The 16,567-nt window shown below is 55.8% G+C and overlaps 5 protein-coding genes across 5 annotated transcripts; 3 read left to right on the plus strand and 2 right to left on the minus strand.

The window, feature by feature from the left end:
• Positions 1–272: 272 nt before the first annotated feature.
• Positions 273–2,484, plus strand: VTN31DRAFT_261 (uncharacterized protein; the record flags this gene model as incomplete). The annotated part of the gene is made up of 2 exons (XM_069402797.1): positions 273–339; positions 404–2,484. 2 exons carry the CDS (start codon positions 273–275, stop codon positions 2,482–2,484), a joined length of 2,148 nt encoding a protein of 715 aa, XP_069263117.1.
• Positions 2,485–3,384: 900 nt separating this feature from the next.
• VTN31DRAFT_262 (uncharacterized protein) lies at positions 3,385–7,227 on the plus strand (the record flags this gene model as incomplete). Its single annotated transcript, XM_069402808.1, has 1 exon — positions 3,385–7,227. One exon carries the CDS (start codon positions 3,385–3,387, stop codon positions 7,225–7,227), a length of 3,843 nt encoding a protein of 1,280 aa, XP_069263118.1.
• Positions 7,228–7,623: 396 nt separating this feature from the next.
• On the minus strand, positions 7,624–13,284 carry VTN31DRAFT_263 (uncharacterized protein; the record flags this gene model as incomplete). The annotated part of the gene is made up of 1 exon (XM_069402819.1): positions 7,624–13,284. The coding sequence occupies one exon, from the start codon at positions 13,282–13,284 to the stop codon at positions 7,624–7,626; it is 5,661 nt and encodes a 1,886-aa protein (XP_069263119.1).
• A 924-nt stretch (positions 13,285–14,208) lies between these two features.
• On the plus strand, positions 14,209–14,745 carry VTN31DRAFT_264 (uncharacterized protein; the record flags this gene model as incomplete). Its single annotated transcript, XM_069402830.1, has 1 exon — positions 14,209–14,745. The coding sequence occupies one exon, from the start codon at positions 14,209–14,211 to the stop codon at positions 14,743–14,745; it is 537 nt and encodes a 178-aa protein (XP_069263120.1).
• Positions 14,746–15,522: 777 nt separating this feature from the next.
• Positions 15,523–16,119, minus strand: VTN31DRAFT_265 (uncharacterized protein; the record flags this gene model as incomplete). Its single annotated transcript, XM_069402841.1, has 1 exon — positions 15,523–16,119. One exon carries the CDS (start codon positions 16,117–16,119, stop codon positions 15,523–15,525), a length of 597 nt encoding a protein of 198 aa, XP_069263121.1.
• Between the last annotated feature and the right edge of the window lie 448 nt (positions 16,120–16,567).

Below are 16,567 nucleotides of genomic sequence, written 5' to 3' on the forward strand. Positions count from 1 at the left end.
GTCCTCGGTTCTGCATTCTCTCAAGTCACGGCTGTCTGTTCACGATTAAGGCTGCCACTTCAGCCCGGTTTATCTTATCAGCGCAGTCTTATCGATAAGCGCACGGACCACATAACCTAAAATATTGAGCCGCTTATGTAATCCTTGGATGTTTTTTTGGCCCAAAATCTAGCAACGAAGACACGATTTGGACAGTTCAAGACTGCGATTCCGTTTTCTTGATTCTTGTTTCACGGCGAAAATAACTCTCTTCTCGCGGGATACTCGCCGCCATGGGGGACTCATCCCAGAAGAAATCCAAGGGTGGCAGTAAAGCCAAATCCTCGGAGAATATCATCAGTACGTTCCAGATTGGAGATACGCAGCATGTGAAACAAGAAACCATTGCTGATCATTGTCATAGCCGATAAGCGCTTTGCGAATATCCAGACCGATCCGCGCTACCGGTTACCAAGCAGAAAGCACACCCATGTCAAGCTCGACGAGCGTTTCAAGCATCTGCTGCACGATAAGGACTTCTCGCGGAATGCGGCCGTGGACCGATATGGCCGGAAACTGGCGCGAGATGACACGAAGCAACAGCTCAAGAGATTCTATCGCTTGGAAGAGAGCGAAGATGAAGAGGAGAAGGAGTCCAGCGAGTCAAGTGTTAGTGTAGATGACGACGAGGAGGTGCGCAAGGAGTTGCGTAGGCTGGACAAGAAGGATTATGATCCAGCGAGAGACGGAGGGTTCTCCGAATCGTCGTCGTCAGAAGAAAGCTCGAGCGAGGAAGAGGAGATAGAGGACGAGGAAGAAGAACTTCAATTTCCGACTGCGAAACAGCCCGATGTCCCACTTGGTGAAGTCACGAATCGGGTCGCCGTGGTAAACCTCGATTGGGACAATATCCGCGCGGAGGATTTATTTGCTGTATTCTCGAGTTTTACCACCACCGGTCGCGTGCTGCGCGTCACGATTTATCCCAGCGAGTTCGGCAAGCAGCGAATGGAACGGGAGGAGATCGAAGGGCCGCCAAAGGAGATCTTTGCATCTCATCGCAACGGCGAGAATGAGTCGGAACCAGAGGATTCCGAAGAGGAAGAGGAGAAGATCAAGAAGTCAATGATCAAGGGGGACGAGGGTGAAGAGTTCAATTCTACACAGCTGCGGAAGTATCAGCTTGAGCGGCTACGGTACTTTTACGCGGTCGTCGAGTTTTCCTCCAAGGAGGCTGCCAAGCAAGTGTATGATGAAGTTGACGGAACCGAGTATCTGTCCAGCGCGAATTTCCTGGATCTCCGCTTTGTGCCGGATGATGTCGATTTCTCAGAGGACACTCCTCGGGAGCAATGCGATCAAATACCAGACGGGTATCGGCCTACGGAATTCGTCACTGACGCCCTGCAGCACAGCAAGGTTAAACTGACATGGGATGCCGACGACCGTGCTCGAAAGGACGCACAAGCCAGAGCATTCCGTGCCGCAAAGGAAGATCTCGACGACAATGATCTGAAAGCCTATCTTGCCAGCGATACTTCTGACGAGGAGGAGGGGGAGGAGGGGGAGGAGGACGGAGAAGAGGATGGCGGCGACGAGACGACTGATAAGAAACTCTCCAAGAAAGAAGCAGAGCGACAACGAATGCGAGCATTATTGGGACTGGATAGCGGGCTATCCACTGCGTCCAAGTCGAAGGGTCCGGTTGGAGATATGGAAATAACATTCACGTCTGGCTTGGCTGGTGAGCCAAAGCGGGAGTCTGTCTTCGAGAACGATAAAGAGGAAGAGGAAGAAATTGAAGAGACCACGAAGGAGCGGTACCTTCGCAAAGAGAGGGAAAGGAAGAAGCGAAGAAAGGAGAAGATCAAAGCGGCCAAAGCCGCAGCTGAAGGCAAAGACCAGCCCGCCGAAGAAGAAAAAGACAAGGATCTGGGCTTCGATGACCCGTTCTTTGGCGATCCCGATGCCCATCGCTCTGCTAAATCTCAGCGCAAGGAAGAACGTCGCAAGAGGCGTGAGCAGAAGGAGGCTGAAGAGGCCGAAGCAGCAGCGAAGCGGGCAGAGCTGGAGCTGTTGATGATGGATGACGAACAGTCCGGCATCAAACACTTTGACATGAACGAGATTGAGAAGGCCGAGAAGCGGGCACGGAAGAAAGGCAAGAAGGGCAAGAAGACGGGCGACGCGCAGGTTGCGGGCAGCGACTTTCAGATCGATGTTAATGATCCTCGCTTTGCTCGTCTCTACGACAGCCACGAATTCGCCATTGACCCGACCAACCCCAAGTTCCGGAACACCTCTGGTATGCGTGCGCTCCTGGAGGAGACCCGCAAGCGCAGGCGAAAGCGGGAGGAAGCCGAGGAGGACACCGGTGAAGCGCCGAGCGAACGACCCAAGAAGCACAAGAAGGCATCATCAGATATTCGTCGTGATGCGTCTCAGGAAGATGACCTGAAGAAGCTGGTTGATCGAGTGAAGAGCAAAACGAAGAAATCGTCATGACTTCAATCTTGTATTGGCGGATTACAGGCTTCTTGTTATGAATTGTACATAGGCCATATGAGTTTGCGTCTATACTACTATACATTGCTCCAGCACCACCAAGTAAATAATAGGCCTCATCTTTGAGACTGTTACTGCGAGTGGTAACGCCGTGCGGTACCAAGCCCCGCGTAGTCAGGATATGGCACGGCTCGTATGTTATCTCATGCTCCAGCTCCTCGTTACTTACCAAGATGCAGTGACTCTCTCCTGGACAATATTGATCCAGCACGATCAACCCGTAGTGTTAGGGTTGAAGGGTTGAACTCTAACGATCTTCGATCGGACAAGATAAACTAAGCCTAAATTGGCTAGCTGGAAATTACGCTAAACTTGCTCTAGTTAGTCCCGGAGCTTATCTGACTCCGTGAATACCCCGGCCCGAAACCTGACGTAAGCATGACTAACGCGGGCAGCCAATCAGCGCGCCCAGAATGACTGGCCTGCAACCAATTGCCGAGCATGAGGATTTCCGGATTCGGCCATCGGCCTTCACCGCCCTTCCGGTCCCTCTGCGTTGCCGATGCCTTGCGTGAGGGCTGCGTTGCTTTCGCCTGAATCGCACAGAGAAGTGTATGAGGGCGGCATTGCTGCGTCTCGGAATCGGCCTGTCTGTCATTTACATCTTTCTCTTGACTGTTGTGTGTTCCGTCGCTGTTATTTTATACCTCCACCAGCTCGGCTCGGAATCCTGGCACCGAGTATCGATGACGCGGGGGGTCTGCTGATGATCGCGGTCGTTTTCGCCATGGCGATGGAGAATGCGTCGTGAGAATCTGCGCCATTGATCCCCTTCGTTTAATTCAGCGTCCGTCGTTCGTGCGGCTTCTCCCTTCGTTCCCCTGCCGACGAAGCGCCAACATGCTGGGCCGCCTGCTGAGCACCTTCAGCAACCCGTCGTCACGGAATCCGGCCGTTCTTGAGTCGGTCACCGAAGAAGAGCACACGTCGAATCTTCTGTTTCCCGATGCGAGTCTGCTCCGACACTCCAACTCCCACGCCTACCCTTTGCAGAGCAACTACAACTCGCCGAATGCCTCGTCCGCCGGTGGCTATGACGATCGCGGCGGGCTCGAGCTCGATCCCGTCAAGGACTTCCGCTTCATCATCGCGCAGAATGCCATTGGAGACCGAGATGAACCATGCATTCTGCTGGATTCGCGTGCACCACCCGAACCTAATCCGCAGGGACTGGGCATCGATGTTGAGCAGCGAAAGGAGAAACACGGCCGATCGTCCAGTCATTCAAAAGCTACGACCCGCCGCGGCTCGATACAGGCAACGCATTCGTCCTCTCTGACGGAGGGCAGTGCACTCTCACAAGCCGCAAACACCAGGCGGCAGGGACCACCGCCCGCGGGTGCCTTTAGTCGCGCACGTGGCCGTGGCTCCGTGGGCTCCATCTTTGGGCCCTCCGAGGGAATGCTGGATACAATACATAACCGGCATACACCTGATAACGCCGACTTGGGTCTTCTGAACTGTATCTTCGGAAGCAGTGCATTCAGCTATCGAGAGTCGTCAACCAAAATGCATATCTTATCCGCGGACTCCGACTCAACAACGGGCACTCCCGTAGGTTCTGTGGGCTCTCCGATACCAAGAGATGTGGATTTCCCGATCAGTCGACATGGTTCACTTCGCAGACCGATGACCAGAACCTACACATCGGGGTCCCAAGGTCAAACCAATGAGGGCTTCGACGTGAAGCCAGTGACAAAGGTCACTGTGCTAATCACGCGCATGTTTAGCGTCAATCTACCCGAGACCCAGGAAAGTCCGACGGGCTCTCCTGATCCCGCTGCCTCCCTATCAGGGTCAATGCAAGACCAGAACTACCCGTTCTCTGACGCCTTCAGACGGCGCAAAATCAGAGAGAAGAAGACCCCAATGTATGCTGTTGCCATCACGATTCAAATCCCGTTGGCCGCTCGCCATCACATGCGGCCAATGAGACGATCCAGTATTGCTACTGTCGACGGAAGAAGCTCGGGGTCTATGTCCTTCTCATTTGACTCGGATCGTTGGTCCGTTGCGTTCTTGGACGATGCCTCGCCGCCGCCGGCCAACCTTGATGACCGAATCGATCTCCTTGTGGATCACTGGGATGTCATCACGCGCACTCTAAGTCACCTTGAAAGGGTTGCTCGTCGCGAGATCCTCACTCTGCTAAAGAAGGTTGATGCATCGGTCAATACACTTCCGAAAGCTGCTCGAGCACCACACGCACGAGCAAACCAGAAGATTCTGCAGCTGCGCCCGAACGTCTTCGCATTCAACACGAAGCTCAAAGAACAAACATTGCTGAGTGCTCAGAGGATTTGTTTCGCTCTCCGAATACCCCGGGTCGTGATCGGTCAAAGTCGATGGGGCGTGTGGCGCGAAGAGGCTCGTTGGATTGCACGTCTGATGGCCGACAAGGAGCATGGGCTGTTTTTCCTTGTGTTGATCACGGCCTTTCTGGGCAACCACACCGAATGGCTCAACACACTGGGGCCGGAGTGGTGCCGACGGCGGCACAAGGCGCAGCAGGACACGGACCATCCCATTCTTTCCAATCGTACTGTGATTGTTTCCGACAACAAGATGGTCGCTCGCCGGTTGATCTTCGTTCTCTCCGCGTTTCTGCCTGCCAAGCAACGGTTTGAGACGGTGGCTTCACCTCTACGACCGGGGACATCAACGCCGGCACGACCACAATCGCAGAGCCCGCCTACGTATTCCATTCTAAGAGAGGAGTCCCTTCGAAAAACTGCAAACAGGCGAGCCCATGTGCAGCGGTTGAACGTAGAAGAGACTGACCACGACCGTCGGTCCGTCAGTCCTTCATCTACGGACACCCGAAAACCGACGGAAGACGGAGGCGAGTCGGCTGGGCATAATCAATACTCGCAACTGCACAACCGGAGGGATTCAGACGTCCGGTCGATCAGAACCGCGAGCTTTGCGATCAACGGTAGCGATGGGCGAACCACGGCCACGACGTCCACGACGACCAACAGCTCGGCCATGCCTGTTCCGCACTTCGCAACCCGCCAGCGCCAAGCTTACGATCGCCGTAGTTCGGGCGATGGCGATGGAGACGATAGCTATGCGTCTGCGAAGCTCCTTCAGAACCTCCGAAGGAGCGAAGCATCCGGGAACTACTCGGAACAAAACACATTCACCGGGGGCAGCAGATGGATGGGGAACCTTTTGACGGGGTTCTGGTCGTCGCGGACGGCAGCGAGGCCTACCACTCGTGCGGGGCTCACAGGAGGACATCGTCGAGGATCAGCGCCGGCCGCTGCTGCACCTCGTCCAACAGAGGGAACCGCTCGAAAGCCAAGCATCAAAGAAACTGAGCCTCAACAATCCCCGACCGTCAACTCTCCCACGGCGCCTTCGTCGACCGAGACAATATCAATCCCGACAGCTTCGAGCACACTCCCGAGACGCACAAGCGTGGAGCAGGAGGACGACGAAGGCGACTCTCAAGCCAACAACCGTGCAAAGGAGTCGCCGCTAAAACTGTCTGTGCAAGAGGACGACGGCGTTGTAGACGTGGAGCTGCCTCTGCGGGGCTTCGTGTCGTCCTTTTCGTCCGCAGGCTCGGCCCTGACATCTCCGCGGAAGACGAGGGCGTCGGGCACGAGTGTGGATGCCGGCAGCTCCAGCTACAGCAGCTATTCCAGCAACTACTTCTCACTGAGGGACAACGATAGCACCCCCAACATCAACGTCGCCGGTTGGCTCAAGGCGTTCCACGAGGACTTTTTGCTGCAGGCCGTCCGGCCATATGCAGGTCTCGAGGCGGACATCAAGCGTGCCATGCTCAACGAGCCGACGCCGCCGAACGCCTCCGCAGGCCTCGAAGGTGATGAAGAGAAATGGGTGGACATTGCCTCGACGCTGATCGCAGACACGCGGAGCTGCACGGTGAGGCGCGTACGTCTACGGCGCCGGATCGGTGCCAACGGCCACAACCGCGAGACCGACCAGCGCGCACGTACCAAGAGCAGCGGTTCCAGCCGACGCGGGTCCGAACCCGCCATGGGCACCACCAGCGGTGGTGTCGGTGTCAGCGGAGGCATGAGCAACCTCTTCTCTCGCAGCGCGAGCCGGTCACGCAAGAACTCGATCAGCGTCACCACCGGCATTAGCACCACCGGCACCAACGCCCTCATCACCGAGTCATCATCAGCAGCAGCAGCCGAGGGGGCCCTCGATGACGACGACGACATCAAGTTCATCGAAGAACCCATCATGGACGTCGACGGCACCCTCGTCGACGCCATCGAGCGCGTCCTCGTGCAAAGCGGACAATCCTCCCTTGCGCACTCGCGCGCCCCGTCACCGCACCGAGGCTCCTCATCACGCAACAACCCCACCACCACCACTACCACCGCTGACGACCGGTCCGCCCCCGCCTCCAACCAAGACGATACTCAATCACAACCCGTGGAAGTCCCCCGCGCTGAATGCAGGAAAATGGTCCTGAGCGCCCTGGACGAAGTCGTCCGCAGCGTGGCCGCGTCGGCCGTCACCGACCAATCCGATCCTCCGCCATCCTCCTCCTCTGCGACTACGACTGGTGCAGCACCACCAGCATCAACTGGACGTACCCGCGGCCGAAGCAGTCGCCCCACTTCATGGAATGATAATATCCTACGAGAAGGGATTCGGAAGTGGTTCCAGGAGGCTGCGGAGGAGGGTACTCTATAGATTTTTTTTTTTCCTTCTCTTTTTTTACGTTTTAATGGCCTTGATTTGATGTGATGATCATGATACCCAGATGGTACTGGATGTCTTGTTTTTTTTTTTTTTTTACACGTCTGTTTCAACGAATGAGATTGTTATCTGGTGTTATGTAGGTACCTATCCATGTGTGTAGGTAGATGGTTCCTGGTTGTTTGGCGTGATGATGGATGCATTTAGGTCTATATAAATATATTGAATCATGATCATGATCAATCACTACCTAGGTACCTATCTTCATAAACTCGATTGATATCGTAGCTTTTTTTTTTTTATTTTTTTTTTTTTTTTTACTTATACAAACAATCCGGTCATAACTATTCCAAACCAATGTCATAACCATAACTAGCTACATTTCATAAATCATGCACCATCATATTCTTCTCTTCGCATTATTCTTTTTTTTGGCTCCGCCCCTTCACGAGACGATGATGAAGACCGCGGCGTCGGCGTCGCTGCCGGTGTGGCGGTCGGCGAGTCCATCGCCGTGTTGGCCGCTTCGACGAGAGGATTGGTCAAGTCGGTGGAGGACGACGACGACCCCGATGGCGGGGCCATGAGCCGATGGGCGATGACGCTGGCTGGGAGTTCGAGCAAGGGGATGAACGTGTCCGAGGTCGTGGTGGTGGTGGTGGTGGTCGGCGGCGCCGTAGCAGACGAGGATGGCGGTGCGGGGAGGGCGAGCGGGAGGGAAGGGGGAAGAGTGGCAGGGGTAGACGTAAACGATGAGACGGACGAGGAGGAGATCACCGGCCCGGCGTGCGCAGAGTTCCATTGCTGCTGCACCTCTTGATAGAAGCGTCGCAGGCGGGCCTCGTCCGAGCAAAACTCTTCGACCTGCGATTTTAGCATCTCGGGCGTTTTGTACAGGTTCGCCGAGTCGATCGCCCAGGTATGGGTGGCCGGGGGGTGGTTGGCCATCACCGGCTCCGGGGACGGCCGCAGGGCCGGCGACGGATGTGGAGACGACATCGGGTCGTACGAGTACGTGCCGGCCCGCGCCCGTCGCGGTGGTCCCTCGCCGCGCTCGGAGGAAAACTTGCTGATCCCGTCACGGTTGGCGACGCTCTTGGTGCTGAAGAGCCGGTTTGCGAGCAGCAGCAGGTCCCCTTCGTCCGAAATCTGCGCGAGAAGACACCCAGAACGATGGATGAATTGCGGATAGCGATACTCGGGCTTCCCCCACGAATACAGTACCTCCACGTCCGGCGGGAACGCCGACGCCGCCTCAAAGTCGAGCACAAAATCGAACTTCTTCAGGAGCGCCTTTTGGTAGAAATGCCTGTCCGGCTTGTCTTGCTCCCCGAACGACGTCGCATGCAGCGATAAGGGCGCTGGTGCCGGCGCCGGCGGAGGCGGAGGCGGAACCTTCAACTGGACCCGGTACAGCTGCCGGAAGCTCTGCGCCTTGACCGTCGCCGATGCCTCTGCAATCGGCACCTGCACCAGCTTCAGCCCATGCTTCTCCGTGACACTTGCCCAGTGCGCCACGGCGTCCTCGATCAACTTGGGCGTGGCGTTCATCCAGCTCAATTCAATGTGGAAGCAGTTGTCGGGATTGTGCAGCCGGTCGTAGTGCAGGTCAATCACCTCCGGACGGTGTGACCGCTTCCGTGGATCGACGTCATACTTCATCGATTTCGACAGCATCACCGTGGCCTTGTTCCTCTTTCTGGTCGACCCGGTGGTGCCCGCCGTCGAAGGTGCGTCGTCCCGGCTACTGGCCGTCGTCCTGGCCCGCTCCTCTTCGGGCATACTATCTCCCGGTCCCCTACCGCTTCTGGGCGTCGGCGGCGGCACCGACTCGGGCTTTCGAGTCCCAAACCAGCCCGTCCTCGACTCGGGGCGCGGCGTGCGATACGCATCGTGGATCTTGTAGAAATAATTGCCGTCGCGGAAATTGTGCCGGTTGTTCACGTGGACAAACAGCCCGGCATTCATGAGCTCCTGTCCGAATCGCACGGCCTGCTCCCGACTGTCGATGTCCCGATAGTTCTGCACCAGCCACGTCGTGAACTCCGACCCGACGAAGCAATTCCGGTGCAGCCGTACATGCCATCGCCGATCCATCATCCGAACCCCCTTGTCACTCTGCATCAGATCGGCCAACGAGCGTAGGACGTCTGGAGTCAGCGCATCCGGCATTTCCAATAGCTCCGATTCTGGGAGGAGCTGAACCGGATTGTCCAGCCCGGGATCCGTCAGGAGCACGCGATCCCGCTCGGCCGCCACAACCTCCGAGGGATCCCGCGTTTGGAAGATGATGTTCAACGGGTTAACCCCTTTCTTCCTACGGTCTGCGACCTGCGAGCGCCGCTCTTCAGGCGGAACGTACCGATTCCGCTGCCACAGCCTCGTCAGCTCGCTGATGCCGGCAATATGCGTCTCCTCCTCGTCGTCCTCATTGAAGGAGCGCCCGTGCCGGCGATAATTCGGCGACAGTCTCATTGGGATGAGCACGAAACGGACTCTCCAGAACCGGAGTTGCTCCGTGGGGTTGGTCAGGTGGTCGCGGTGGCTGGCCAGATAGTTGTCCGCATAGTTCCAGTTGTACTCCTCCGTCGGCTGATGCAGCCTCACCTGGCTAAGCTCAAACTGTTTCGCGAGAATCGTCCGGATCGCAATCGTATAGGTGGAGGAAGGGTCCCGGTCGAGCATCAACCCGGGCGAGAGCCGGGTATACCGGGTCACCTCGATCTCCCCGCCCGCCAGGCAGACGAGTCGGTGGATGACATGGCCCTTGGACAGATAGATTGTCGCCCCGTCTCTTGCCAAGCCTTGCGGGTCAAAGACGTTGAGCGAATCCAGCTCGTGCTGGCCGGTCGCCTCGGCCACGTTCTTGCCGACCACGATCTGGAACCCGTGCGACAACCTCAGGGCCACCATCTCACGGAAAATAACGTCTCGTGCTTTTGAAAAATCGGTATGTTCGTCATCGTTGGGGTACACGCGGTACGGCGTCCGGAGATAGTCCGATGCCAGCTCCGCGCGGGAGGGAAATTCCTCCGTTGTCAACGGCAGTACCGCCGGAGTTTTCAGGCTCTTCCATTTCACGACTGCGACCCGCGGCGGCCGTGGGTATGCATGCTGCCAGCGGCCAAACCAGCTTTCGTCCCTGAGGGCCGCCTTGGGGGTATTGGAAGGATTGACCAATTTGACCCACGGCGCCAACGTCTTGTTGGGCGAAATTTTTCCAAGCGAGTCATGCGAGGACTCGGCATCCATGTCAAATCGCCGGCCCGTCCGCTTTGCAAACATTGCCCCGCCATGGCTGCCCGTTTCGACGGGCAGTTCGTGCTCTCTCGGAGGCGGCGTGGCGGACATTGTGTGCCGCTCCGCATCAAGAGCATCGGCCGCCTTCTGGGTCATTTGGCGGATCGAAATAGGTTTTGACTGAGGCAGTCCGGGACTGTCGGGAAGTGGATCTGTCATTCTCTGCGCGGTTGGCGGGTGCTGACTCAAGTCACTGCGAATGCTGGCCGTATCATTGTCCGATGAAGGAGGCCGCCCGCCGATTTCCAGCTCGGAAGGCGTCAGCCTGCCGGAATGAGACGTTCTACTCGGCATGGGCAGCGCTCTCGCGTGCTCCGCGTTTAATCCCGTGCTTGGTTGTGCCCGTGGAGGAGCCACCCCGAGCCCTCTCAGGGCGAAACTGATAGTTCGAGATATTCGAGGGGTGCGACTTGACTTGAGGGCAGATTTTCGCGGGGACTGGCTTTGAGGGGAAGCAGTAGAGCCCCGAGGCGTGGATGGCACCTCTCGTTTCCGGATTGTCGGGGAAGACCCTTGCTGGTGTTCCCGGAGGCTGCTGACGGATCGAGCGGACAAACGATCTTGTAGACTGGAGATATGGTTCTCGGGTTCTGGAGGCGCCTTGACCTTGACATGTTTCTTGGGCGTCTCCGTTTTGGGCAGGGGAACGAACACTTTTTCATCATATTCATCCATCAGGGCGAGCATGTTCTTCTGTCGCTTCACAGGGTTGCGCAACAGCATCTCTTTAGGATCCGTGATGCTGGACAGAAACGGCTGCGGCCGTGGGCTGTCACTGAGCTGGTCGCGAGAAGAGGGATCCGGAGACAATGGGGGCCGCGCAGTGGGCGGTGGAGTCAAACCAGGAGGATGGTGCGGATCTCTCTGAAAGCCGAAGTCTTTCTCTGAGAGATACGGAATCGCAAAGTTGGACTGCTCGCTCTCCATGATTCCCATCATTTGGATTTCATACATCCGCACCCGTGGCACAAAGGGTCTGGACCTCCGGGTGACGGTGTACGGAATCGGGGCATTGAGATCCTTCTTGGTGATCCTTCGATCTTCTCGATACGTGGTGGGATTCCAGTACGATATGTCCACCCAATGCGGGATACCGTAGCACCACTCGCTGGAGTGGGCCGATGATGGGTGGCGAGACCGTGGACGGGCGGCCGCGTGCACATCGGTAGACCCGGACCTCAGGGAGAGAGACGATGCTCTGCTCGTGTAGCTAGTCGCTCCGGGATGAGTGCCTGAAGACGCAAGCACGCCATTGGCATCGGTAACACTCAAGCCAGATGGCTGCCGCTGGTGATGCGGATTTTTATACTTGAACAGCGGCACGGAATGAAGCGGCATCGGGCCCAAACTGACAAGATCGATGGCGATGCCTAGGTTTGTCAGAGACTCCGAGGTCGCCGCAAGGGATTCATACGAGACCTCAAAGAACCCCGGACCGGGTGTGATGACGATGATCGAGGTTCCAGTGCGGGTGAGATCTCGGTCAATGTGATCGCTGGCTAAATGCGAGGTGGCTAGGTGAATGGCTTCGAGGATATTGCCGCGAACGGCCGGGGTTGGGCGGCCGTTAATCGACGGGGGCTGCTCGTGGGATTCAGTCTGTGGTGCATGAGGATCCCCTTCAGTGCTGGGGGCTCTCCAAATGGAAACGTCCCGCAAAAAGGTGCGGAAATTTTTCTTGAGCTCGTCTAGAATGGCGGTCCAGTGGCCGCTCGCGATGTCGTTGACGACCACGCGGTAAAAGTCCCTTGTCAATGGAGCATGGACGCTGGGAAGCTTCTTCAATTGCTCTAATGTTTCCCCCCCGTGCGCTACAACGGGATCGTACTCGACCCGAGTAAACAAAACAATAGTGACGAGGTGTTTAGCATCGATGCTCGCCCAGCGCTTGAAGAGTTCGGGAAGAAAGCCGTTGATGACCCTGCTGAAGAGGATATCGCCCGTGCCTTCAGCGTCAAAATCCCACATCTCTCGAGCCATCTGGATGAAAAGGACATATCGCGCGGCCTCGCTACGGAAGACGGGGATTGTATTCGGGGCAAAGTAGCCTGAGAGCACCTTTCTGCCACCAATGAAGATATTCTTGACGGTGGCTTTGATGGAGCCCATAAAAAGGATCTTCTGCCCCTTGTAGATGGTTTTGTGCACTAATTCGGAGGTAACCAACCTCCACATATCCGCACGGAGCAGGAACTGGTCGCGCAGGGTGATGTCGACATGCGAGGCGGAGCATTGCGAGCGGTCCAACTGCGTCAGAAAGACCGACGAGCGGTTCTTGAAGCCAAAGATGTTTGCCACGCTGCTCGTGACGGAAATCTCCAGCTTCGGGTGCCGCTGCCGGATCTCTGGCGGCAACGGCTTGACTACGAAGAGACATCGCTGCTGGAGCGGGGTATTGAACTTGCCGCGGCGGGAGCTGCTGGAGTCACCGTCCGTGCCGGCATCGCTGGGCATTCTCTTGCCCAGGTCCACGTTTGGCGACGCATCGTCGGCATTCAGGATCTCAATGACATCGCCGGGACTGACGTTTACATCCCCCAAGGCTGCGCTGTGGAACAGGAATTCCTCCTTGGAGAAATGTTCGTCATGGATCCACAAGGTGCACTTGCGACGATAGAGACCGGCTGCTGGCTGCTGCCAGCCAAACTTGGCGCTCGGAATGGCCGTCGAGGATTCGGGCGAGGTACTGACATCGCTGGCCGCGCTGACCTGTCTCAAATGCGACCCTTGGGAGGGAGCTCGGGGCATCATCCTCTCGGCCAGTCGCTTGCCAATTGCGCCATGCAGTGGGATCGCTGACCATTCCTGGCACCTCGACGGACTGCTGACGGGTGGAAGTGAGCTGAGCTGGTTGGTGCCGGAAGACCCAGTCCGCAAGCAGACAGACAGACTCGTGGGCACAAGACTTTTGGAGGATGCCGATCGCCGAGTACTAGTCCATACTGTAGCCTACTCAGATAGGGAGGCGGTCAGGACCGATCACCAATCAGGGTGGAGAGGGTGGGCACCTGATGCAGCACTAGCCACAGATGTGGCTGGGTGTGGCTGGTCTCCCGCCGCGATGATGTCACGCTTTTAGTCAGGACTTTCTCCGCATGATTGGGAGTCTTGGCCTGCGAGCTGTACGGAGTAGCGGCAGATCTCGCGATGCCAGTTGACGGTTAGGATTGTTTCATTGAGTTGTGGGGTTTAGGGTTAGGTTACCCATGCATCTGGAGAAGAGTTCTTGGCTGGACTATCGGAATCGAATCCCTTTGACCGAGGAAGAGCTGTCATAATCCCTACAGGATAATTCCGAATCTCGCCTTCGGAATCATTACCTATTACCTTGGGTAATTAATAAGTGTGACCCCTTGCTTCCGAGCCCTTTAGCAGAGGTTTACGGAGTACCTCGTAAAGCGATTTCAGGAGCTTCAAGGCACCGCTCATGTCACGTGTGATCATTTACCTATTCTAAGCCTTTACGCCCTCGCTTCGCTCGAGTAAAAGCTTCCATGGAAGAACTCACTAATCACCATCGCCGAAGATGAGAATTACGTACCTGGTGGGTAGGACTAGGTACCTGTTAAGCATGAAAACATGTAACTATTTTGTCATAGGTGGAACATAGAAGATGACTTCAGCGGAAGTTCCCTGCACGGGGATGTCCATGTGGACGCCCTACTTCACATCTAGATGAGAGGACAAGATCGAGTCTTTTCATTTCAACTTCATCAGACATCCTCCCTTCCATGTTCCGATGGCTTGCTGTCAGAAGAAGAGCTCAGGGCCATCAGAGACCATCCCTTGGACAACGCTCTCGATACTTTCATTGAACCACTTCGGAACGTGGACAGTTCACCCAGTTCTGAAGGCGTTCATGACCGATCCGAGCAACTTAGAGACCTGCTATCGGGTCTATTTCACACCTTGTCCGGCGCAAGAGCTGCATGGAAGCTCCATTCGAGGACCAGGGGTCGCGATCTATCATCCGAGCTTTTCGATATCTCCAAACATGTTCGGAATGGTGACTTCGCCTACGATCACTGCCGACCCCTCGTGAAGCTTGTCATCCAGAAGGCTGCTGACGTCGAGATCTGGAGTGCTGTCTTCGATCTCGTTGCCAAAATCTCTCGAACGACTCCGCTACCACCGGTTGCTCGCAATCTGTGGACTAAGCGCGCCGTTCAGGACCAATTCTGGGTCGTTACAAGGCAGCGAGCAGACTCGTAACCAGGTTGAACTCGGGGCTTTTCAGGAACTCCAACATTGCACGTACCGGAACGTGCGAGGATTTCACGGGAAATATTTCGAGACAAAAGACTGGACGGATCGCGCGCACAAAGTATACCAAGGTACCTCATTCTGGGGGCATGGAATGGCCTTTGCAGTCATCCTTCGCAACAGCAAGTGCTTGAATGCCTGTTCGAGCTGCAGAACGACTTCCTCTCAGAAGAACAGCGTCGTTACTACACCATCAACCTCCCGCGGGAGCTTGTCGGTCGTGAGGCACGACGGCAGATTGATTTGACGGTCAAACGAAAGAATGAGGATACCTCCGACAATGAGCTCGACTGGGGAAACATCGAGTTGATCGGCGAGCTAAAGGCCTCCAACTTACGGCGCACGAATCGACCTTGAAGAATGTCAAGAAGTAGTTCCACGAGCATCAAGGTGCAGTGTCTCCAATTACGTATTATCCTTGCAGTGCTCTTCGCCTGCTCCGTATCTAAAACACAAGACGATGTTGGAGCAAGTCGCAGGAGCTCTCTTCAAAAAGACAGGAGGAGTTGCCGTGCCCACGGTGGCAAATCTTCTGAAAGAGCATTTGGAACGAAAGAGAAATGGAAACGTTTTTTGCTGATGGCTGACCAGACTCCCTAGCAGAAAAAAAGGATTTATTGAAACGTGTTTACACAGGGTGCCCGCTTCGTCCGATGTGTTTCCTGGCTGAAGTGACTAGGAAGGGGACGCGTCCTTAAGCTACACTGGAGCAATACTGTATACTGTTCAAGTACGGATTGGTCCCGGTGTCCGAAGCCCATTGCTGTCCATAATCGCGCCTGGTACTGAATCCTGTCGCAGTACATAAGTAGTACTCGAGTGAAGTGCAAGGGTTCCCGTCCAAAGCACACATCGATAGACAGATCGGCAAGGTATTCGGATCTCCGTCATGATCAGACTCAGTTCAAAAGAGTCCGTAATACTCTGAAGAAAGATGAGTGATCGGACGAAAGTAAATCCACTCTCCATGTCTCGGTCTTTCATCCGAGACGGGGTCGATGAGTTGACGGTCTCTCCCCGCACGAAATAATAATGCCACGCGTTTGGCCGAGGTAATTCGGACAGAACCTCTGAAGCTGCAAGAAAGAAGCTTGATGCTGTCCAGACTCCAGCGTGGCTGAAACGACAGCGTCGAGAATGGCATGATGGGTCGACCCAGTTCGCGGCCAATCCCGAAAAGCCGCGGCTGGGCATTTGCTTTCGGGTCTTGCATCCCGAGGCCAACGGACTGGAAGGTTTACAGGACATAACTATTAAATGGGCACTGAATTTCTGACTTGAGTCAACTGGATTTACCACAACAGATTCCGGGAAGGGATACATATTTATGAGACCTTCCACAGGAGTCTTTCCCGCTTAGTAATTACTACTTACCTAATTACTCCTTTGAACCACAAGAGAAATGCTCGGCTGAACTGGCTTGAGTCGACAGATCAGGCAAGAAGAAGCCGAAAGGTGCGGGGAGAATTCCGGGGATGGACTTGATCCGTCCCGGCGGCCTCCCGATCTGGTACTCTTCATAGGTTACTGTACAGTATCCTGCTCTTTAGGCCAGTTGGCAGTTCCACACCCATTCCGATTTGTCCTACCCTGACGAGTAACTTGAGTGCCGCAAGTGACGATAGATTCAGCAGTTACCATGGTTTATGTAATACAAGCCAGCGGTGTTACATTCTCCAGCCCACTCTCGGGCGTCGCGTTCTTGTTCTTCCGGGCGCCGCTGCCAAACCCCAATCACACAAGGGATCATCGGCAAACCCCGAATCCTGCG

Source organism: Thermomyces dupontii (assembly GCF_041956625.1).
Source record: "Thermomyces dupontii strain NRRL 2155 unplaced genomic scaffold VTN31scaffold_1, whole genome shotgun sequence".
Classification (NCBI taxonomy): domain Eukaryota; kingdom Fungi; phylum Ascomycota; class Eurotiomycetes; order Eurotiales; family Trichocomaceae; genus Thermomyces; species Thermomyces dupontii.